Source organism: Gracilinanus agilis, chromosome 3 (genome assembly GCF_016433145.1).
Source record: "Gracilinanus agilis isolate LMUSP501 chromosome 3, AgileGrace, whole genome shotgun sequence".
Taxonomy (NCBI): Eukaryota; Metazoa; Chordata; class Mammalia; order Didelphimorphia; family Didelphidae; genus Gracilinanus; species Gracilinanus agilis.
This window is the reverse complement of record NC_058132.1, coordinates 526,877,649-526,902,611: the sequence shown is the minus strand read 5'-3', so window position 1 is coordinate 526,902,611 and position 24,963 is coordinate 526,877,649. Positions and strand designations below refer to the sequence as shown.

The window sequence follows — 24,963 nt, the reverse complement described above, 5'->3', positions numbered from 1 at the left end:
TTTTTTTTTTTTTTTTTTTTGTGGTCCCAACTTTTAGCCCATTGACTGACTAGTAAATACTTATTGATTAGGACTCTTCAGAATGGGATCAACCATGTGTCAATTTCCATTTTCCTCTTACTCAATTTCAGTCTAATGTAATATAAATTAACAAGGGAGCTGTTTATAATAATATGGCAGGTTCAGAGTTTCTCTGCAAGTAATCATTGATCAGGAGGAGCATGCCAGTCCTTTCCTTTCTCTGAGAATGGCTGCTTATTCTGCTGTTCTTTCCTTGATAATGGATTCCTTTCTTTTTCTACCTCTTTGCCTTTTGCCCATGCTAACTGAAGTCAAAGCCTAGAGTAGTTTCCTAAATGCTATTCCTCTTAGTGAGAACAAGGGTTCTTTCTGTAAGAGAATATCTTTTCTACTCAGCCATACAGAAGGGGCTTCCCCTGTTCCCAATTCAGCAAAGGTGTCTTTCTATTCTAAGGATTCCTGTTTCAGGCTAGGGCTTGCCTTCTTGCAATCCATTCTCAACTCTTAACTCCCCTAAACACACAAAGTTTTCTCAGTCCAGCAGCTCTGCCCACACCCAATAAGAGGTATGCCAAATTAACTCTCACAACTCTTGGATTTCTTTCTCCCCTTTGCACATTCATATATACTCCTATTCCCTTTAAAGAAAGATAGGCAAAGTTAAAGAGAGAAAGATCAGAGCCCAGACTTCAGTCTTGTGGTTTTATTTTTTCACAAATACCTCTTCACAAATACCTTTTGCTTGTGCGCTAACTATACATCTAACTAATGTGCCCTCAATCCCCTAAGAATCTGATGATCTTGACCATGAAGTTAAATATTTTTAGATTCAATATATTTCAAGGCCCAAAATATACTGTGGTGAGATTAATTTGGAAAATTTCCCTGTAGAGTTTTTATATTCTTTTTTTTTTTACTCTTACTTTCCATCTTAGAATCAATATTATGTATTGGTTCTAAGGCAGATGAGTCATAAGGGCTAGGCAATGGGGTTTAAGTGACTTGCCCAGGGTTACACAGCTAGGAAGCGTCTGAGACCAGATTTGAACTCAGAACATTCTGTGTCTAGGCCTGGCTCTCAAACCACAGAGCCTACCCAGCTGCCCCCTAGTTTTTGTAGGTTTGCATTTTTACCCTTTATTTATGCCATATCACATGTGAGTTACTCTGAAAAGTAAAAAGAATGGTGAAATTACCCAAATAAATACTATGGGTGATCTGAAAGTTGCCTAGAAGTCATGAATACAAGTCAGAAATACTTGGGTTCTAGGCCTATGGTCAGTTCATGATTCTGTGACCATGGGCAGATCATTCTGGGAAGTGACCCAGGCAACTCTGAAAGTTGATCTATGCCTCTGACCTGTGTTGATGGAGGGAGTTTACCCTCTGAGAATTCCTCATATAAATGAAAACACATGTCTGAATCAATCTCTCCCATACCTGCACCAAAATGAGTAGCCCAGGACTCATAAGAAAGCCTTTAATAATATTGTGAGGGGAGGAGATGGAGTTGATATTTAGAGTCAAAATTTGAACTTAAGACAAGTCACTTGATCCCCTCTGATTTTCATTTTTTTTAATCTGTAAAAAGAAAGGGTTTGCTTTGATGGCTTTGTAAGCTTCTAGTTCTGAATCTTATGATTCTCTGACTAGAGTAACATTTAAGAAAAGCAATTTCCCCTAAAAGATTGATCCTTAACTAGGTGTTTAGATATAGCATATTGCCTTTAAAGGTCAACTTTGATAGGAGATGATGAAGGGGTTACTAAGTAGTAGCAGACATTATTTAGATGATAGGCAGACTCCCTTTTTGTCAGATAAAAAGAAGTACCTTTTAAGAAGTGGTAGCCAGAGCCTTTTGAAACTAACTGGGCAGTAGAGTGAGGGAGAAGGAATGTTTGAAGTTTAGAATGATAAGAATGAAGAGATAGGATTGAAGCGTAGAGTGAAATTCTGAACCTTCTCGTTTCTGAACATCAATTCTGAACTACTAACTGGAGACCCCAATAATCTATGTCTGCCTTCCTTCCTTCCTTCCTTCCTTCCTTCCTTCCTTCCTTCCTTCCTTCCTTCCTTCCTTCTTTTTTAAGGAAGTTATGGATGTGCTTAGTATAGTTCACAACATTTCAAGATTTGTCTAGAAGGCTTTGTTGAGTAAGGCTCCTGGCTACTTAATTCTTCAGACAGTAATCTTTTTTATTTTGTTACTGTAACCTTGGGATGTGAGAGAAACTATGCCTTGGTCTGTTTTTATAAAGCTTGAATTGAGAAATATGAAGAAGTGAGAGAAACCTCAAGGGAGGCCAAACAAGGATTAAACAATAAGATAGTGGAAATAAGATGAAATAAATGGATTTTTCTTGAAGAGAAGAAAAGTGACATTAACTTTGTTGTCTTTAAGTATCTAAAGGTTTACTTCCTACTCTTTGACCCAGTTGATCAATCCATCTTTTTTTTTTTTCCAGGAATATTTTTTTATTTAATAATTTTTATTTTTTAGAAAATTTATCCATGGTTACATGATTCATGTTCTTACTTTCCTCTTCACCCCCTAACCCCCCCCCCCCCAACATGCATTTCCACTGGTTTTAACATGTGGCATCGATCAAGACCTAGTTCCAAATTGTTGATAGTTGCATTGGTGTAGTAGTTTAGAGTCTACATCCCCAATCATGTCCACCTCAACCCATGTGTTCAAGCAGTTGCTTTTCTTCTGTGTTTCCACTCCTGCAGTTCTTCCTCTGAATGTGGATAGTGTTCTTTCTCATAAGTTCCTCAGAATTGTCCTGGGTCATTGCTTTGCTGCTAGTACAGAAGCCCATTATATTCGATTTTACCATAGTGTATTAGTCTCTTTGTACAATGTTCTCCTGGCTCTGCTTCTTTCACTCTGCATCAATTCCTGGAGGTCATTTCAATTCCCATGGAATTCCTCCAGTTTATTATTCCTTTGAGTACAATAGTATTCCATCACTAGCATATACCACAATTTGTTCAGCCATTCCTCAATTGAAGGGCATACTCTTATTTTCCAGTTTTTTGCCACCACAAAAAACTCGGCTATAAATATTTTCTTACAAGTCTGTTTATCTGTGATCTCTTTGGGTTACAAACCCAACAATGGTATGGCTGGATCAAAGGGCAGGCAATCTTTTATAGCCCTTCGAGCATAGTTCCAAATTGCCATCCAGAATGGCTGGATCAGTTCACAACTCCACCAGCTAGGTATTAATGTCCCAATTTTGCCACATCTCCTCCAACATTCATTACTCTTTCCTGCTATCATTTTAGCCAATCTGCTAGGTGTGAGGTGATACCTCAGAGTTGTTTTGATTTGCATTTTTCTAATTATTAGAGATTTAGAACACTTTCTCATGTGCTTATTGATAGTTTTGATTTCTTTATCTNNATTTAGTAAATGCTATGTTTCAAACAGTGTGAGTACAAATTATAAAAGTTAGAAAGTCCCTTCCCTCAAAGAGTTTACTTTCTCCAGAGCTGATGTATATTATATGTGTGTGTATATGCATAAAGTCTAGACATATTAAAGACAAATAGATGCAGGATACATACAAGATAAATGAGAAGCATCATGGTTTGGTAGATAGAAAGCCAACCTCAGAGATAGAATCATCTAAAATTAAGTCTTATCTCTGGCATATATTGGTGGTATGACCACAGTTAATCATCTAATCTCTCAGTACCTAGGTAATTTACTTCTTGTTTTTTGTTTTTATTTATTTATATATTTTTTAAACCCTTGTACTTCGGTGTATTGTCTCATAGGTGGAAGATTGGTAAGGGTGGGCAATGGGGGTCAAGTGACTTGCCCAGGGTCACACAGCTGGGAAGTGGCTGAGGCTGGGTTTGAACCTAGGACCTCCTGTCTCTAGGCCTGACTCTCACTCCACTGAGCTACCCAGCTGCCCTAGTTTATTTTTTAATCTCCTTCCTTGTCATTCATTCTATATAGAGATCTAGAATGTCAACCGGATGATTTTCTTATATTCCAGATGAAGAAAATGAAGTTTGTAGAAGTAAAATGATTTACCAAAGGGCACAAATTAGTTAATTTCAGAGGTGATATGAGGGCATAAATCTTCTGATTGCTAGGCCATTGCTTTTTTCCACTTCAGAATGTGTCTTAGCTAGTTTCTTAGTTAAACAGAAAACTGAGACACCAAGATTGGAAAACTATGTTCATTTTTGTTGGAGAGGACCTGTGGGATATTGGAGAGCATTAACAGATTTGGAGTTTGAATCTCATCTTTGACAATTACTTAACTGTAAATATAAGAAAATCACTTAAACTCTCTAAGTCTATTTCCTCATATATAAAATAATAGTAATACCTCTAGGACCTACAATGAGTTTTATGGATATCTAAGAGAAAGACTTTTTATCTATTTATCTCTCCAATTGCAAATCATATATGTTAGTTGTGTTGATTGGCTAGACTTAACAAAGTAATGGAGAAAATGTTAATAATTTTGATTAAACATAAGTGTGTTACTGGAGGAGGGAATCATATATATATCCCATAATCCAGGAGAAAGACTTTTAGCTATTTGTCTATCTCTTTACATTTTTATATACTCTTTAATATCTAGTTTTGAGCAGCTTGTGGTGCAGTGGATAGAGTGTTAGGCATGGAGTCAGGAAAACTCATCTTCCTGAGTTCAAATCTAACCTCAAATGTTTACTAGTTATGTGAACCCAAGCAAGTCACTTAACTCTGTCTCAGTTTTTTATATACAAAATGAGCTGGAGAAGGAAATGGCAAACCACTCTAGAATCTTTGCCAAGAAAACCACAAATGGGGTCAAGAAGAGTTGGACTCAACTGAACAACAATAATATCCAGCTTAATCCCCACCTTCTTATAAAGCATTTCTTCACTTCTCTAGATTACCGATTTTCCCTTTCTTTCCATCACTAAAAACTCATTGTTTGTCCTATTATAAACTTTGACTCAGCCTTAAACTGGTTTGAATTTTTCATGTGTATGTCCTCCATAACCATATTTAAAGCTTGTTGAGGGCAAGAATTGCATGATATTTTGTATCTTGTAAACCCCACAGTTTTGGCAATGGACAAATAGTAGCTATCTATTTATCTCTCTATCTATTCATTTATTTTTTTAATTTTGTTTAATTGATTAAGAAAATTTTTCCATGATTACATGATTCATGTTCTTTCCTTCCCCTTCTCCCACTCCCCTCCCATAGCCAATGAACAATTCCACTGGGTTTTACATGTGTCATTGATCAAGACCTATTTCCATATTATTGATATTTGTACTGGGGTCATCGTTTAGAATCTACATCCCCAATCATATCTCCATTGACCCATGTGATCAAAATAGTTGTTTTTTTCTTCTGTGTTTCTACTCCCACAGTTCTGTCTCTGGATGTAGATAGCGTAAATAGTAGATATTTAATAAATACTTGTTGAATGCATACATGAATGGAGGGGAAACCCAAGAATTTTTGGGAAATATATTGTGGATAATTAAGCTAAAAGTGAATTTTTAAAAAAAGGAATACTATATTCAACAGAAAAATGGTTAATCTCTAGAATATACTATTAAGCAAAATTTAAAGATAATTGGATCTCAATAACTCTTCTACCTTTGAATTCTAGATTTCCTAATAACACATTTGTGATTCTGTTAAAAAGTAGTTGACTTGCCTCACAGGTAGCATCCTGGAAACTGAGGGCCTGACTTTCCATAATGTGCAGTAATTCTGGCAAAAAAAAATTATAAATGGTGACAATTATAATGAAATGATTAAAAGAAAGAGAATGTGCTCTTCTGATACAGTTTTTCTTTTCTTTTTTCCTCCTTCCCAGATATTATAGGTTACTTTAAACATGGGTGAAATAGAGCAAAAGCCAACCCCAGGATCACGATTAGGAGCTCCTGAGAATGCTGGGATCAGTACATTGGAACATGGACAGAAGTTGCCCACAGCACCACCAGGAAAACTTATTTCCATTAAAATTCAGATGCTGGATGATACCCAGGAAGCATTTGAAGTTCCAGTAAGTTGCTGGCAAATATGTTGACTCCATTATATACCTTTTTGTGTGATGGTGTTGGTGGTAGTTGTGGTGATAATCAAATACTAGATTAGTGAGAAGGATAGGATCTGGAAAGAGTGGGCAGGTTTTCCACATTCTGTATATGTGCGCAGTGACAGGACTACTTGTTCATTTGTTCTGACCCATTTCTGAAACGTTTTATGGAAGTCTGAGACTATATATACTGTTAGAAGGCAAAGAGTAGCCATATAAAGAGGGAAAAGAACTCTAAGAAGAGTTTTGTATAACACTGCCTTTTTAATGTACAGTGTAGAAAGCCTTGGTAAGTTTCTCATTTTCTATTTTGAAATGAAAATCTGTCAAGGATATGGAAACTTCCAAGTATGATGAATAAAGCTATGTAATCTATTAAAACTTTAGGATATATTGCAGCAAATTACCTATTACGATTAGACATTTGAGAACATTAGTGTTTTCTATAGTTTTTTTTTTTAAAGGTGAAGGGAAGGCATTACTATTAGTTTCCAGACAGGTTTATTATTAAGATATTTACTTTTGGTATTTCCTATTTATGCAAATATCGTGACTTTTATGAATTGCTAACCAAAATTCTAAACTAATAAACCGTGTTAAATGATGTTTTGTTGTGAATTCAGTTTACATCATTTATCAAATGCTGCTGTGTGTGATAAGTGCACTAAATAAGCATTGGACTGTTTTCTCCTGCAGCTCTGAATCAAGAAATTGTGAGCTTAGACGATAGATATTTCTATCTAAGAGAGTGTGCAATAGTTTAAAAAGTGACAGTTTCTTTGTATCTGCAAATATCTAATTTCATTACTGAGTGAGGGACATTGGAAAGTGATAGAGGGGGGCAGCTGGGTAGCTCAGTGGATTGAGAACCAGGCCTAGAGATGGGAGGTTCCAGGTTCAGATCTGACCTCAGACACTTCCCAGCTCTGTGACCCTGGGCAAGTCACTTGATCCCCATTGCCTACCCTTACCACTCTTCTGCCTTGGAGCCAATACATGACTTCAAGACAGAAGGTAAGGGTTTAAAAAAAAAAGTGATAGAGATATGCGTGTCATTTTTAAAAAGAGACCATCTATAGGAAATGTATTTTTTTTACTTTAAGAATATTTTACTAATGCCTTTTATTTTTATGGCACAATCACTTCCTCCCCAAAATTGTTTTTGGTCTCTCTTTTTTTTAAAAAAGGAAGGTATCTGACTATCTCAGCAGCATTTGGAAACAGGTTTCATAGTTTGTAAGTTTCTAAAGAAGAAAATGTCATTAATGAAACACTTAAAATGAGCTACTGTGGTTTCATTTTTTTTTCTGTATATATGTGTTCATATGTATATACTGTTATAAGTAAGAGAGGGTTACAGCATGTCAGGTTCCATCCCCTATAAAACCTTCATACAGTACACATATAACTGGATAGAAATGGAATTATTTTTTTCCTCACTCATGATTTTATTCCTCACCAGAAGGCTGACCATCAAGTGATGATTTTTCTTTTTGGAGTTCACAGCAACTTATAGGGTCTATTTACAAAAGCTCTGGGTTTTGGATCAGTGGAAGGAGTGATCATAGGAATGAAATCATGTGTCACTTAAAGCATTATGATCTTATCATGGAGGAAAAACTGTATATGTGTTGCCTTAGAAAACAAGCATACTAACCTCCTAGTGTATGCAAAAATATAGGGACCCCCTGAAGGGTTTGAATAGAGAGAATGAAAAAGAAAGGAAGGATATGAGTGAATTTATTCCACTCTCATTGTTTTATTGTTTTATTCTTTTTAGTCTTTATATATATTCTTTATGGTTTTTCCCCACTTTAACATATAAAAACAATTTGGACAAATGTACATATCATTTTTAGCTTTTGAATAAGTGTAACTTCAGTTGTTGTAAGTATATATTTAAGCATATATTTCTATATTATATGCCTCTGAATATATAAATTATATTAAATTTATATTTTAATGTTGTCTATTTTCATAGATTTTATATTTATATTTCATATATTATTTTTAGATTTATATTTTTAAATGTTGTCTTTCTAGCTATTCTAGTTACTCTTGTTATGAAGCCACAATCTGCTTAGCTTTTTTCCATATTCCTCATGTACATTGTTTCTGGTTTTTCTTCTCATAAAAATTCAGTTTTTTTCCTATTACAAAATCCCTATCTTTTCCGACTAATGTACTCATATTTGTTATACTTTTTCTTTTTTAGTTTATGAGCCCCTTTGTGGTGGAGATTATATTTTCTACTTCCATTGTTTTCTATTATATTTAGAAGGAAATACAGTTTTTAGAGCTAGAAAGAATTTAGAGATTATCTAAACCTTTTCTTTCTAACCAAGGGCACAAGTCCTGCGTAATTTGTTCAAGGTTAGTTAGCTCTGGAAGTACGAATGGGATCTAGGTTTTCTGATGCAGTTAGTATTCTTTTCACATAGTACACTACTGATTCTTTACAGCATAATGCATAGAGTAGTTACTTGATAAATATTTGCTGGATGGATGAATTTCTCTAAACATTTTGAGTTTGTTTTGTTTGGGTGTATATATTCTAAATTTTTGATGTTGAGGAGAAAAAGGAAAGCGCAATAACATTTTTTTCTTGTGTATAATTCCAAAAAAATGCTGCCGCAGCAAATATGGATCACTTTTAAAGTAAGACCCCTGTAGAAGGCTTAGTGGTATAGTGGATTGAGAGCTGGCCCCCATGCTAGGAAGACCTGGGTTCAAGCTTTTCCCTGACACCACTGATCCTGGGTATGCTTCTTAAACTCTCAGTGCTCTAGGAAGGTGGCATCAAACTGAAATAGAAAGTGGTGCTGGGGGATTCACTAAACCATAGATAAGGATCTTTGTGGGTTGTATGTTTACTTTGAAAACAACATAGTAACAATAACAATGTTCTGTTGTCATTTTGTTTATTTTGTTAAATATTTCCCAATTACATTTTAATCTGGTTCAAGACTTCAGTACAGAATGTTGGGGCTATTGGGAGGTATGTTTGACACCTCTTCTCTAAGGCTGCTCTATGGGACTATAAGTTTCAGAAATAGTGACAAGCTACATTAACAAAATAGATTCTTCACTAGGGAGCTTTTGTCAGGCACGTCCTACTCTTTGTGGGGTTTTCTTGGCAGAGATACTGCAGTGGTTTGCCATTTCCTTCACCAGCTAATTTTATAGATGAGGAAACTGAGGCAAGCAGGGTTACGTGACTTGTCTAGGGTCACATAGTTAGGAAGTATTGGAGACCAGATTTGAACTCATGTCTTCCTGACTCCAGGTCTGGCATTCTATCTACTGTGTTACCTAACTGCCTGCCAGGTGCACCAGAGGGAGCCTTTTATACCAATGAAATCACAGGGTCAATCTCTATCTCTGTTCACTCTAACTACATATCATTTAGTTTTGATTGTAATCATCCTAATTTTCATGATTTGATTATAGTTTTCAGATAGAGCAAATAAGATGAAAGTAATGGGCTTCAAAAGAGGAATTTTTAAAAGTCATAGATTTGGAGTGAGAAAAGAACCTTAGAGATTTGCTCTCATTTTACATTTGGGACCCAGAGAAGTTAACTTTCTCAAGCTCACAGAGATAGCATATGGCAGAGATAAAAATCAAACTCAGGGCTTCTAATTTCAAATCCAGTCCTCTTTCCCTTTTTTTTCATGTTGAATCACAAGATGATATTTCTTATACAATATACTTTTATTCATAGGATTTCTGACTACCCTTTCTCCCTCTTTAAAATATTGTTTTGAATTTTCTTCCTCAGAGTATTGTTTCATCTTCTTGTCCTTTATAAAAGGAAAAAGGAAAAAATAGAGAAAGAGAAAAGAAAGTCAACAATGTATCTATGGCATATAGACATTGCCCTTTTAAGAAATGGAGCTTTTAGGCCATAAAACAGCTGGAAAATATCAAGTCTGACCATTGATTGTCTATGCTAGTGCTCACTGACTTGGAGGACTATAAAATAGTATGCAACTTTGCTAAAAAAAAAAAAGAACACACCAAATCTCTAAACATTTTAAATCTTTGTTTTAAAAAGTTTATTATTAACCCTTTTGGGTTAATAATAACTTCCCAATTATTGAGCTAATTTAGGTATTATACTTGTGTTTTCCTTTTTGAGTCACAAGCCTTCAGTGAATGAATTCTTATACTTTCTCTTTCTCTCCAAGATGAACTGGGGCATGTTGCCAAGATTATTTGCAATTTTCCTTTGGGAAAGTTCTGTGGACTGTGTCTTCTTCCCCTGGGGATGTGATTTCCTGGGCCTTTTCTGATTGTTTTTATTTTAAAGTAACTGTGCAGCCACAGTAGTCATTTTGATAGAAATTCTTTGAATATTTTTCCAGCACCAAATACCATATTATACTCCTGTGGTTGACATCAATCATTATTTATATCCACTTTGCCTAAGATTGATAGCCCTTTAGGTGGCACGTGCTGAATGACATACTTTTTCTTCCTAGAGACAGGTCTATGCCCACCCTTTGCTGCTTACTTAAGTTTGGGCAGCTTTACCAGCTTGTCAGTTTTTTCTTCAACAGAGTAAGAAGAAAAAAAGATGATATTCAGAAAACAATTTTTTTTTGACAACAGTTGTCTATCTTTACCTGAATAATGGCATATAAACAAGTTTTGCCCTATTGTTTATCCATGTTTAGATTGTATTAAATTATTCCCATTGCCCCTAGTGCTCAAATATACCTTCCTCCAGTGGTTGGTTTCTTTTTTTCTTAGCAGAAGAGAGAGACTTAGAAGTTAGCGACAGGAAAATTTTAACCTAAAAATTTTTTTTGTATAATCAAATTTGTATTCTCCTGCCTCTTCCAGAGACATACTACCAAATTCTTCTCCAAAACTTATTTGTCATTTGAGGCCGATCATTTTGGCTTTCTACTTGTAATTGGAGGAATGATTTACTTGATTCGTTGTATATATTCTTGTCCTTTTGTCTGTGGCAATTACCTATATACCATTGTACCTGGTATATAGCCATTCCTAAATAAGTGCTTATTTAAATAAACAAATCAGTGCCAACTCAGGAAGAGCAAGGAGAAAAGAAGGTAGAGTAAAATTCATCAGTCTATTTTTACTAATACTTCCTATTGACTCTGAGTAAACTACTGCAACTTTGTTAAAAAGAGGAGTAAAAAGATTTCAAATTAAGGAAAGGTCTCCCTTGAGACCTTGAATATTCATAGAAACGGGTAATATCCAAGCCTACTAACATGAAATTGTACTACTGATATTAATGATAATAATAATTGGCACTTGCATAGTGCTTTATAGCTAGAAAAAATTAAATTATTTTATTTAGTTCTTATAATAGCAAATCCATAAATTGGTTGCTATAAATATTATTTTCCCCATTTTACAGATGAGAAAACTAAGAGTTAGAGAGTTTAGATCACTTATTCAGGGTTGTCACCCAGCTAGTAAGTGTCAGAGAAAGGAGTTGAATGGAAGTTTTCCTGAATCATAGCTCAATATTTTATTTAACAACATGATGCCACTCAAGTGGACAGTTGTCAGCCAGGCAAGAAGAAAGAAGACTCTAAGCCAGTTATTCCCAAAGTGAGTGCTACCGCCCCCTGGTGGGTGCTGCAGTGATCTAGTGGGATGGTGATGGCCACAGGTGCATTTATCTTTCCTATTAATTGCTATTAAAATTAAAAAAAAATTAATTTCCAGGGGGCCAAGTAATGTTTTTTCTGGAAAGGGGGCGGTAGGCCAAAAAAGTTTTGGAACCACTGCTTTAAGCATACACCAAAGTAGGTATAAACCTCAAAAATAATGTAGCAGAGAGTTAGCTGCAGAAACAGGAAACAGAGTAGGTAGACCAAGTAAGCATCTGCGTTCTGGGAGTGTCCTAGGTTCTGAGTGAGAGGACTGAACAGTCCATGAGGCAACCTGTGTCTCATAGATTGTAGGCTACAAATGAGGAATAGAGATCATGTGAAATATCATCTCCCCAAAGCATCACTTTCATCATCTGATTCTCTTGCTCAGAAATCTTTAATTAAATTCTCAGTGTTTATAGAATATAATCAAAACTTCCTTTCTTGGCATCTGAGACCTTCCAAAATCTGGTCACAACTTGTCTTTTCATGCTTTTTGCCCACTAATTCCTTGTATGAACTTAAATGCTAACCAGATTAATCCACTTTTCTCTACCCTTGTGTTTCTATATTGATGTCAGTCTCTGGGTTTCTATTTATATCTTTCCTCCTATCAGCAATGCTTTTCCATTCTTCCAAATCTTACTCATCTTTCAAGGCCTTCTGAAATCTATTTTCCTCTAAGAAGCCTTCTATGACAGTTTTAGCTAGTCATATTTCTTCTTTGGACCTTCAACACTAATATATATACATATACATATATATATGTATATATTGCTCATTTACTTTTTCATCATGGAATCTAATATTGGCAAAGTTAATAAATACTATATGACCAATATACAATATCCTCTCTGAGTCTCCAATTTTCCTTTTTCTTTTTTTTTATTATAAAGATTTTTTATTTTACCAATTACTTGTAATAACAAATTTCCACATAAGTTTTCTGAAGTTAATAAGATCCAAATTGTCTCTCTCCTTTCCTTCTTTCCCCACCTCCAGGTACTGGCAAGCAATTCAGTCTGGGCTATGCATGTATTATCATGCAAAAGATATTTCCATATTGATCATTTTTGTAAGAGAATAATCATATAAAGCCCAAGCCCCAAATAAACTAAAGTGAAAAAATCACATGCTTTGATCTGCATTTTATGAATCTGATTTTCCATTGTAAAATGAAAAAGTTCTCTAGGTGACTTATAGAGCACTCTCAGATTCCAAATCTATATTGTGTCTTTTGATATTTCTTATATTTATCTTTTTATGTGCATCTATATATTTTTTTTCTTAGATAGATTGGAAGGTCCTGTAGGGCAGGGACCCTATTTTATGTTCATTTTGTATTCCCTTCAAAATCAAGCACAGCACTGAATATGTAATTACTATTGGGTGACTGTTGAATGATTAAAAATAATCTTTGGTTCATCTGTGAGGTAACATTATTGACTTACTTCTATCAGGACAAATGACCTGATTCACCGTGTGTGTGTGTGTGTGTGTGTGTGTGTGTGTGTGTGTGTGTGTGTGTACCTTTAGAGGCTTGCTGAGATAGAATATCATGAATTCAGACTTAGTGATAATGATGAAATAAAAATGGACAGAAATCAACTATTTCCAGCATAGCCATGTTTCCATCACTGCAAATAAAGCAAATATGGTAGAAAACAAGGAGATAAGCTGACAAAATCAAGGCATCTGCATTTTACCAAAAATCACAGGAACATATGTTCTGTTGAAATGTACTCTGTAGCACAATTTGGTGTGAAAGAGATTGACTAGGTTTTATCTCTGAAATTTAAATAGAATCTCTTTACAGAAAGACTACCTCAAGAAGCTCTTATTAATTCCTTTTTTAACCGTAACAAATAAAAGTCATTTAAAATAGTTCATTGTTTCTGAGACATATTAGTAAGAACCCTTGTTGTACTCTTGCTGTGTGATCCTGGGCAAAACACTTAATCTGTTTACCTCAGTTTCCTCAACTGTAAAATGAATTTAGTAATAGCATCTATTTTCCAGGATTGTTGAGAGGATCAAATGAGATAATATTTGTAAAGTGCTAAGAATAGTATCTGGCACAAAGTGAGTGCTACATAAATATTATCTATTGTTATTAATTATTATTATTGCTAATATATGAACATAAAACATTGCTCGAAGATCACATCAAACTCTGCTTTTCTCCAATATTAATATAAAGTTAAAATCCTAAAATTACTACATGATTTAATTGCTGCTTATAAAGCATAGACATAGTCTTAAAGGTCAAGGAATTGATAACAGAATCTTAATGTTGAACTATCTGTTTTTAGAAATATATTTTTATAAATACCTTTTGTTTTCACATTATCTACATTTCTCTAGTATCCTCCTCTGCCTCACATCTGGTAAGCCCTCCAAGGTGGCCCGAGATCAAATTGAATTGAATTCAGGGCAGAGTATTAGATGCCAAAATAGGGACTGCCTCACTAATTTGGTGGGGTTCTGTATTAGTAAAATACATTTTTATTGGTTTACTCAGATTTCTTTGTAACCTTTTAAAAAATTCTGAATGATTTTACTTTTGGAACATATTATCAATAAGTTTCTGAAATAGGAAATTGTCTTTTTTTCCCTGTGGTTTGTTCATTTTTTGTTTTACTTAGCATTGAAGACCTAACATGCTTTAAAAACATATACTTTCATGTTTACTTCTACTCTTTTATGTCTCTCCTAGACAGTATACATACACAATGGACCATTTGACTTTTAACAAATTTACTTGTAGGCATTAGTTATTTGTAGTCATTTGTCAATTGTTTGCTTGCCTCCTTTACCTACCAGTATCAATATAAAGAAAAACGAAACAAAGCTTTGGTCAGGACTATGTTCAGTTTTCTTGTCTATTTTTATGTCTAGAAGGTTTAAATAAAATTATTATAGTACGTTTTAAAATATCATAGGACATTTAAAAAAAAACAACCTTATCTTCCATCTGAAAATCAATACTGTGTATTGATTGGTTCCAAAATAGAAGATTGATAAGAGTTAGGCAATAGTGGTCAAATAGCCAGGAAGTGTCTGAGGCCATATTTGAACCCAGGACCTTCCATATCTAGGCCTGACTTTCAATCCTATGAGCCATTTAGCTGTTCCTAATAAGGGATAAGCAATTCGGGTTAAGGAACTTGCCTAGGGTAATACAGCTAGGAAATGTCTGGGGCCATATTTGAACCCAGGTTCTTTTCACTCCATGCCTCATGCTTTATCCACTGAGCCACCTAACTGTTTCCCATGTAGAACATTTTAAAACAGTTATTTTAATCTTCCTTTCTTCTTTTCCTTAAAAGTGGATTTACATACTTGGCCCTGAAGAATTTGCTTAATGGAAAAATCTGAATATGCCATTGAGTCCTTCTGTGGTTTTGTATAAGTAATTTTATCTCTGGACCTTGGGCTCCTCACCTGTTAAATAAGATTGCTGGAAGAGGTAACTTGCAGGTTCCTTTATACCTCTAAAACTATGATCCTATGATAATATTCTTAGATGGCCCCTTCACCTTTAGTTTAGACATTTTGTGATCAAAGCAGATTGTCCCAAAGTTCTAAAAATAATGTAGCATTTATCTTATAGTTTTATAATAATTATTATTCTAATTCTAAAACCCATTATTAAAAAAAAGAGAGAAACATCCTAGAGGTCCAGGGAGAATTTTGGAGACAGAATTTTTCTTCTGACTATATGACATTAGGCAAGTCCACTCCACATGCCCTCCAGGCAACTATATGAATAAATTTCAAGTCAGCTGTAAATTTCCCTTCTTAGAAAGAATTTCCTCACCTGGCTCTTACCATACTAAGTACCCCTCCCCCAAAAAGAAAAAAATATGTAAAATATTTCCATTCAAAGTGAAGTATAAGTCATTTTAGGACTATTTGCCATTTTGGATATGTCACACTTTTATTTTCCTTCATTAATATAAATTATTTTGTTGAGACTTAATCATTCACAAAAATGGAAATTCTATTCAATAAAATTTTTCTACTCTTAAAAATGCATTTAGAAGATCAAGAATAATAGTCCTTAAAAGCTGAACGAGCTTGAATAAATCTCTTAAGCTCCATACTCATTTTCATCATTTGCAAAATGAAAGATGGGCTCTGCATATGTGATCATTAAGGTAGGTCTCTTTCAGTTTTGTTGTATTTTTTTTAAACATTTATTAATAATCATTTTTAAAATGGTTACATGATTTATGCTCCTACTTTCCCCTTCACCCCCCGCTCTCCCCCCACCCATGGCCGACGCACATTTCCACTGGTTTTGTCATGTGTCCTTGATCAAGACCTATTTCCAAATTGTTGGTGGTTGCATTGGTGTGGTAGTTTCGAGTCCACATCCCCTATCATGTCCACCCCGACCCATGCGTTCAAGCAGTTGCTTTTCTTATATGTTTCCTCTCCTGCAGTTCTTCCTCTGAATGTGGGTAGCGTCTTTACCATAAATCCCTCAGAGCTGTCCTGGGTCATTGCATTGTTGCTGGTACAGAAGCCCATTACATTCGATTTTACCACAGTATGTCAGTCTCTGTGTACAATGTTCTTCTGGCTCTGCTCCTTTCGCTCTGCATCAGTTCCCGGAGGTCTCTCCAATTCACATGGAATTCCTCCAGTTTATTATTCCTTTTAGCACAATAGTATTCCATCACCAGCATATACCACAATCTGTTCAGCCATTCCCCAGTTGAAGGGCATGCCCTCATTTTCCAGTTTTTTGCCACCACAAAAAGCGCAGCTATAAATATTTTCATACAAGTCTGTTTATCTATGATCTCTTTGGGGGTACAAACCCAACAATGGTATGGCTGGATCAAAGGGCAGGCATTCTTTTATAGCCCCTTGAGCATGATTCCAAATTGCCAGCCAGAATGGCTGGATCAGTTCACAGCTCCACCAGCAATGCATTAATGTCCCAATTTTGCCACATCCCCTCCAACATTCATTACTCTCCCCTTCTTTCATTTTAGCCACTCTGCTAGGTGTGAGGTGATACCTCAGAGTTGTTTTGATTTGCATTTCTCTAATTATTAGAGATTTGGAACACTTTCTCATGTACTTATTGATACTTTTGATTTCTTTACCTGAAAATTGCCTATTCATGTCTCTTGCCCATTTATCAATTGGGGAATGGCTTGATTTTTTTATACAATTGTTTTAACTCCTTGTATATAGTTTTGTTGTATTTTAACTATGACTACAAGTATGCTTTACAAATAATGGAACTGGAAAAAATCAACATAGTATTAGTCTTACTCACGAAAATTGTTTTGATTAAGGTCTTTGCTTCTCTTGTTGGTATTATTAAATTGACTACTTTAATAACAATAAGGAATGTCTTTATTGACAGAAAAAATTCATAAATTTGTAAATAAGCCTTAAAGTCATAATGTGAAGATTCTGCAAAGAATATAAACAAGAAAATAGCTGAAATAGAAAAATTAAGATAGATTGATTAAAATATTTGCATCCTTTTTAATTTTTTTCTTAGCATATTTACTGCAGCAGTACCAACTTGGATCTTGCTTCTCTTTATTCAACTGCTTATAAGTCTTGACTGTAACCAGGGCTTCAATTTGAACATATTTTCCCTAACAAACCCTTGAAAGGAAGTCATCAGTAAACTCTTCTTTATCATCTAATTTCCTTGCAAACTTGCCTTTGAGCAAACACATTAAGTCCATTTGGTCATATGGTGCTTAATTGGGCATTTGTCTATATATCTGCTGTTGTATTTGCTACCAAATGGCACACAATTGGTATCTTCTAATGAAGCTCAACACTGAATAGCTGTGGTTTTGAAAAGGCAAGTTTGGAGCCCCTTTGTAGGCTGCTTGGAAACAACCACAACTTTTTCCTATACTAATTTAGTGATATCCTTTTAAAAATCACAAAAAAATAATGTTGCACATTAATTTATAATAAAATATAAATTCCAACTTGAGCCTCATGAAGGATTCTTTTAACACTAGTTTTTAAGTACTATACTTTAAAATGCTTCACTTTGTGGAAAAAATGGCAGAGTGAACTTTTTCTTTTATGTAATTTTTTTTTTAAAGAGGATAATGGGGAAAGGAAAAGGGGACTGACTTTTGGGTAACAATTATAACAATCATCAAAACATATAAAAAAGAACAAATACTGCAAATAGCCTATTTTAACAATTTTTAAATAACAAATTTCAAAGGTTTTCCATATTTTTGAATACTAAATAGCAGCAGTATATGGCTGAATTATTTTTAAAAGGTAGGAAATAAAAAAAATGAATGCAATAGCCATTGTGATTATTAGTTTTGATTGCTTTTATTTTCTTTTCTACTGTATGAATTCAATTAAGAAATGGTTCAGTGAGTCAGGCTAGAACAATAGAGATTAAAAAAAAATGCAATCCTAGTATTCAATACACCCTAGCATATAAATTCCCTTGAGAAAGGACTACCTATTTGACAAGAACTACTATGGTAACAGAAAGCAATTCAAAAGAAATTAACTTTAGACTAGCATCTTATACCATATATTACAATAAGTTCCAAATGAATATGTCAAAATTCAAATCATTTAAAGAGAAAGAAATTAGAGATGAATGAAAGGAGCTACCTTTCATAAGTATGGCTCTGAGGAAAATTCTTAAGCAGAAAAGGGATAGAGTTGATCATAAGAAAAGTTATCTTTGACTATGTAAATTTAAAAAGACTTTTAAATGAATACCAGAAACTGAGAGAATCTTCATTTCACATGTCTTTATTAAAAAATCTGATATCCAAAGTACATAGGGAATTCTCACACACACACACACACACACACACACACAATCCAGATCTCTTCTCCAATAGCCAAGTGCTGAAAGAATACAAAAGAAATGTTTTCAAAAAGTAGTTGAAAGCTATCAACAGCCATGTGAAAAGTTGCTCTGAGTCTTTAATAACAAGATAAATGCAAATGAAAACAAGTCTGAAGTTTTATCTCACACCCAGAAAATTCACAAAACACGATAAAAAACAAAAATAGTCAATGCTTGAGGGGCTGTAAGAAGAGGGACACTGCTGATAGAACTGTGAATTTGTTCAAAAGCTCTAGAAAACAATTTGGAATTATCAGAAGAAAAGTCCCCCAACTTTTGAGTAGTTCTATTGGGTCTCTATCTCCTGGATTTCAAAGACAGCAAGGCATATCCCATACATATTAAATATTAGTAGCATTACTTTATATCAGTAATTCCCAAAGTGGGCACTACCACCCCCTAGTGGGTGCTGCAGCGATTCAGGGAGAGGTGATGGCGACACTTTTTTTGCATTACATTCTATTCTGAGTTCAATAAATAGTTTCATAATTTCCTAGGGGGCGCTAAGTAATATTTTTTCTGGAAAGAGGGCGGTAGGCCAAAAAAGTTTGGGAACCACTGCTTTATATGGTAGTTAAGAGGACCCAAAACCTTGGAACAAATATTGCTCAATGGGAAAGAAGTATACCAAATTTAGAATGATAAAATCTGACTTTAGCTCCGACATTTACTATCTATATGGGAAAATCACAACCTCTTTGTGTCCCTGTTTGATCTATAAAATGAGGAAATTGGACCAAATGACCTCTAAAGGTCCTTGCAGTTATGTGTCTGTGTGTGTGCCCATGTACACAGTGCATATGCATTCACATGTGAGAGAGATGATCTGGATTGATGTTCATTCTGTTTTACTTTTTCTTTGTTATGAATTCAATTAAGAAAACTAGGAGAGTTTTACATAAATTATGTTACATAATGAATGCCTTAACCATAAATGAAAAGGCTACTTAATGAAAGTCTAACTCAGTAATTGTAATGACCTGTCTTAGAAGAACAGAAGATGAAACATCTTTACTTTTAAAGGAGACTATGGTTGTAGAAAGTTGCTTGACTAGTCAAAAAGTTATTGTGTTGGCTGATTTTGCTTTCCTGTAAAGTGATTCATGTAAGAGTAAGAGACTTCCCTTAAATGTTAAAAATGGAATACAATTTTATCATAATTCCAGGAATACCAAAGGGAAAACCATCAGATGCAAAGTGGAAGACTATAATAATTTAAGATGTAATACAATTTATTAATAGACACTAAAATTAAATTATTAAGGGATCTTAGTAAATGCTAAACAAAGATCTCAGTAGTTTGTATGGCATATACTGCACATTTCGATGGTAACAAAATCTACATATCAAAGTTTTTATTTTTTAAATTACATTTAAACTTAATTTTGAAAAATGCTAAGAAAGTTATTAGAAATGCTACATGATAAGTTTGTTCTCATAGGATTGCTTCCCCCCTCCTCCTTTTATTGCCTCCTTTTCAACAGTTATTTTAACAGTTCATTGCATACAATTAGATTTTATTGTGATGACTGAAGTTTCTTTTTGCCTGATGTCTGATTAAGTGATAGGTAAAATGACAGAAACTGCTTTGATTAGAATTCAGCTGATATATTAAGTTTTGTTATATCCCCTTTGGGCCCATTAAAAAGAAGACAATTATTTTAAAGCTAGATAAGAGAATAATTTCCAATGTTTAACACTGCCCTTTGTGAAATTCCATTAAAACACACATAATTCTTATGAGTTTTTCTGTTTTTCTTTCCTTCCTAACACCTTTTATCCCCTAGGGGCCTTTTTTTTTTTTTTTTTTTTTTTTTTTTTGGTTTTGTTTTATGAAAGAGGTTTCTAAAATACTAATTGGTTGACTAATTCCCCTAAGGTGACCTTCCACAGTCTGGTTTCTTCTCCTTTCTCTTACTTTCTTTTCTAAACTACTAAATGGTACATGGAACAGATATCTTTGGAAAATAACCTTTTTTATTTTGTTCACAAAACAGGTTCAGCACTGGCCAAAATACTGCCAGTTTTCCTCCGTTGTCCTGCCAACCTGTGCCCTATTTCAGAGAGTGCTTTTATGTGGGCAAAGGGGCAACACAGCTTCCATCTTTATTCCTGGGTTCTATCTTGTTGCTGAAATTGTTGACAAAGGAAGTCAGTGAATTTTGGTTTTGATAATTGTTGATGGGAACACAGGGAACTAAGAGGAAAGAAACTCTTTTCAAAACTAGCCACTGAACCCATATGAACCTTCAGATGGCTGTTGCATTTTAGTGAATTAAATGAGTTTTGGCAAGACTTAGATATGTGACCTCAAGGTAGAAATGTCACATTTTACTTTACTAAGCCTAGTAATGATCTAATTTGCCATTTGTTGATATTCATGCCACGACTGACCTTGTTTTCTTCTCCTAGAGCTTCATCTTCTCATGGAAAGATTTTTGGGGAAGAAAGATTTATTTCATTTAATGTTGGGATTCTGAACACCCAAATTACCAGTCACATAAATGCTTCCCTTTTCCCTTTGAGAAAGCAACATAAAATGGCATATTTCTCTGGGAAATAAAACAGAGCTTGGCATAGCTCAGTGATGTAGTGATGATGAGGTATGTTGTAAAAGGGCAAATTGGATGGGAACAGGTCAGCCAAAAAGAAGTCAATGTTTAGCTAGGTTTTAGTGAGCATCTTTATTATTTAATTCACTTGAATTATAGGAAACAGCATGGAGTACCCAACTGTTTGGAATATCTTTTCTTCCCTCCCATTCATCCTTTGTTACTAGCTTTTGTTAATGGGGTTGCTTTCTGAGAGTCACTTTATACTTCCTTTTAACAATACCCTATTGAATGACTTAACAGTTATGGATCTCATTCTAGCAAACAGACATTCCTTTCTCTCTAGATAGGGTTGAAAAGACTAAGCCTTCTGTATAAATTCAGGACCCTCCCTGTCTTTAGGAGGTGACTGTAAAGTACATTGTAAACCAGACCCAGCAATAACCAAGTCTTTTTGGTCAGCTTCCAATTCATAGAAAAGTAGTCTGGCTATTAGTTTTCTTTGTATTATATTAAAGTTACATATTTCTTCTTTATTTATATTTTCTGATTTCAAGGAACTTCCAAGTAAATGTGTTCACAATCCAGCCACTTAGGTGGTTTTGTTGCAGCTTTATTATAAATTACAAAGGTGAGCATTTCCTCAGATTTCTTCTTGGACAATTTTATGTTGCCTTTGTATAAATAGAAATATTGTATAAATAATATATATTTCAGGAATATATTTCCTACTCATTCCCTTCTTCTTCCCCCCTTCCTCAAGAACTTTGGACACTGTTCCTGAAATTATCCTGGACACTAATAGGTGAGCTTTCATTGTATCTTACTTTGAAAACTAGGCTATTGTACCCTTCCGTGGCTATCATTTCCAAACCATGCTACCTATACTCTAGCCATCATCTCCATTTCCCTTTAACATCAGAACTTTGGACTCTGATCCTTGAAATTCCTACTCCCATTCTTAAAACTCTTTTGTGTGTGCTCTCTCCCATTAGGATATAAGTGACTTCATGTCAGGCTCAGTCTTATTTACTTGTATTTTTACTTTAGTATTTAGCACAGTATTGAATATATATTAAGCACTAAGCAAATGCTATATTTGTCTATGAGTCTATTTCTTTGCTTGGTGTTCAATTGAGTTACTTTTGGGACCATAGGCAAGAGGTGAAGGTCATTTTATTGTATAGTGAAATTTGCTTACTATTTTCCTTCAGGATTACATGTCATTTTATAAATACATGTTTTTTTCTGGAATGATAAAAATAATAAATGTTTAGCAGCTTGCTCTGAACCCTAGTGATTTCCATGTGAAAAGATGAAGCAAATATTGCTATCCTTAAATATTAATTCCTTTTAAATTCTGGCAAAAACGTCTTGGAGAAAATAAGATAAGAAATACAGTTATTTAATATGCACCTACTGTAATTTAAACATTGTTTTAAAATCACAACTAGTGATGTATGATATTCTTGGCAAAAAACTGCTAAGAGATGATGTGTAAGACCCTCCAATTAATTCCTAGCCAGTGGTAAATTTGTTTTCCTTCCTCCAAAATCTGCCTACATTTTAGCCTCTCTTACAAAGGGTTCATTTAATAATGAAAATGAAGTAACACAAGAAGAGTATTTGTGCTAGGGAATTGTGGATTTGGGCCAAGTATTTCTAGCATGCAATTTTAAATTATTTTTGTCCTAGCAGTATAGCACATGAAAGAACCTGCCCAGCTTTAAGTAGTTGACCCCAGCTGTTTTTCTGTATATGATATACATAGCAGAGCTCTATGAACCTGTCAAGCATTATTAGTTATTACAATAACAATTCTCTTCTTTTGAACCCTAAAACATATATAGTTCTCTCAGAGTAATAATAACACTTGAGGTGGGGATGAATAATGGGCACCATAGCCCTGAGTAATCAAAGCATAAGAGAAATTTAATACTATTATAAGGTATAGGGTAGTTTTGAAATTCCTCCCAAAGCTTCCAGATTTTCTTTTTCCTTTTGTCCCTTGCCTTGCCTTCCCAAAATAAAATAGAAACTGGTGGGGAAGGTAAGAGAGAATGAGCATATATATAGCACATATTCTGCCCTGGGCATTATGCTCAGCACATAATAAATATCACAATTGTTCCTCCTAACAATCCTGGGAAGTTAGTGCTGTTACTAACCCTTTTTATAGTTGAGGAAACAGAGACAAACAATTTAAGTGACTTGTCCAGGGTCACTCAGCTAGTAAGTGTCTGAGGCCAAATGTGAACTCAAATCTTCCTGACTCTAAGCCTGGTACTCCACTGTACCACCTAGCTACTAGTGTTCAAAGAGACTAAGTTCATGAGTCTTTGGTTAAAGTGTGAGAGAATTCTTTAGTGGGGAAGCATGATTTTAAATATATAATGACTCATACAATTTACATTTTACATAATGCTTTAAGTTTTTCAAAGCTTTTTCCACATTATTCTTTGAGAGATCACATCTTGTGTTTCAATCAAATTCAGCAAACATTTTTTAAAGTACTTTGTGAAGAACAAGGTGCTAGGCACTATGTATGAGATTCAGTGTTTAAGTCAGTCCCCTTCCCTTTTTCTAGAACTTACAGTCTAAAAGAGGGGTAGGATATACACACATATGCATGAACTGCTCTTGATGAGTTAAAATGACCTGGTGTTTATGAATTCTGAGCAGACTGAAAAAGTTATAATTCAATGTCCAGAGTAGTGGACTTGGAATTGTATAATTACATTTTTCTTCCCAGGACTTCCCAGCTTCCCATAGTTTTAGCTTTGTCACTTAGTATGTCACCAAGGACAATTATTTCACATTTCTTCCTTATCTGTAAACTGAAGTACTTAGACAAAATGACCTCTTTGGTTTCTTCTATTTCTCTGATTCTATGAACTTGCAAATGTGAGTGCTAGAAACCCCACCACTGATCTCCAAGGAATCTTGGAAAATGACAGAAGTGTTGCAAAAATAGGAATTGGCAGATGTTTTCTCTCTCTTTTTTAAAAGGAAATAAGGTGACTTCTTCAAGCTATAAGCTAGTAATTAATTGGAATACCTGTCAGAATTCTAGAATGAATTTTATTAAAATAGTGTGGTATAGGCAGTTATTGGAATATAAACTTCAAGTAGGAATCATTTCATTCTTTGTATTTGTATTACCAGTAGCTAGCACAGTATAGAGTTTAACAAATACTTGTTGGTGGATGGATTGGTTTATGAACCATCAGGTAATGATTTTTATTAATTGCATAATTTGCCATTATAAATCTATTTTCTATCCATGTCAATGGCTATTTCTTCTCTGATACCCATCAGTAGTCATGGAAACTACCTCCAAAAAGGCATATTCCAGGGGTGAAGGAAGTAGACATAGACAAGTTGCCATTAAATTATAAGAAATGTTTATTTACATTTGAAAAATATTTATTATATGCATTTTATGTTCAGAGCACTGAGTGTAGGTGCTAGTTGAGATAGTATGAGGAAAGGAAGGAAGATGGGAGATACCTGGGAATTTTAATGTAACAAGTTAAGTAATTTTTAAAAAGATAAAACAATGCTGGCATTCTGTAGCTTATAATATAACATAAGGCTATCACATACTGGGTGTCTATTGACCTTAAAACTGCAGTAAGACTTTTGAGTCAACTTCTATAAACAAATAAGTATCACACAAAATAAAATATGAATACATAAAAAGTCACAAATGAATTAGGTGTTATATAACACCTTGAAAAAAAATTATTGACTGAGGAGAACCTTAAAGGGTCAATAAATTTCAACAAACTAAAGGAAAG

At 34.4% G+C, this 24,963-nt stretch overlaps 1 protein-coding gene across 1 annotated transcript in view; it reads left to right on the top strand.

Annotated features, from left to right (window-relative positions):
* FARP1 (FERM, ARH/RhoGEF and pleckstrin domain protein 1) overlaps positions 1–24,963 on the top strand; it is a 324,700-nt gene that overhangs the window by 49,822 nt on the left and 249,915 nt on the right. Inside the window, exon 2 of the mRNA XM_044670555.1 lies at positions 5,874–6,065. Coding sequence (XP_044526490.1) covers positions 5,895–6,065 — 171 coding nt within the window. The 5' untranslated portion in view covers positions 5,874–5,894. The remainder of the gene's footprint in view (positions 1–5,873; positions 6,066–24,963) is intronic.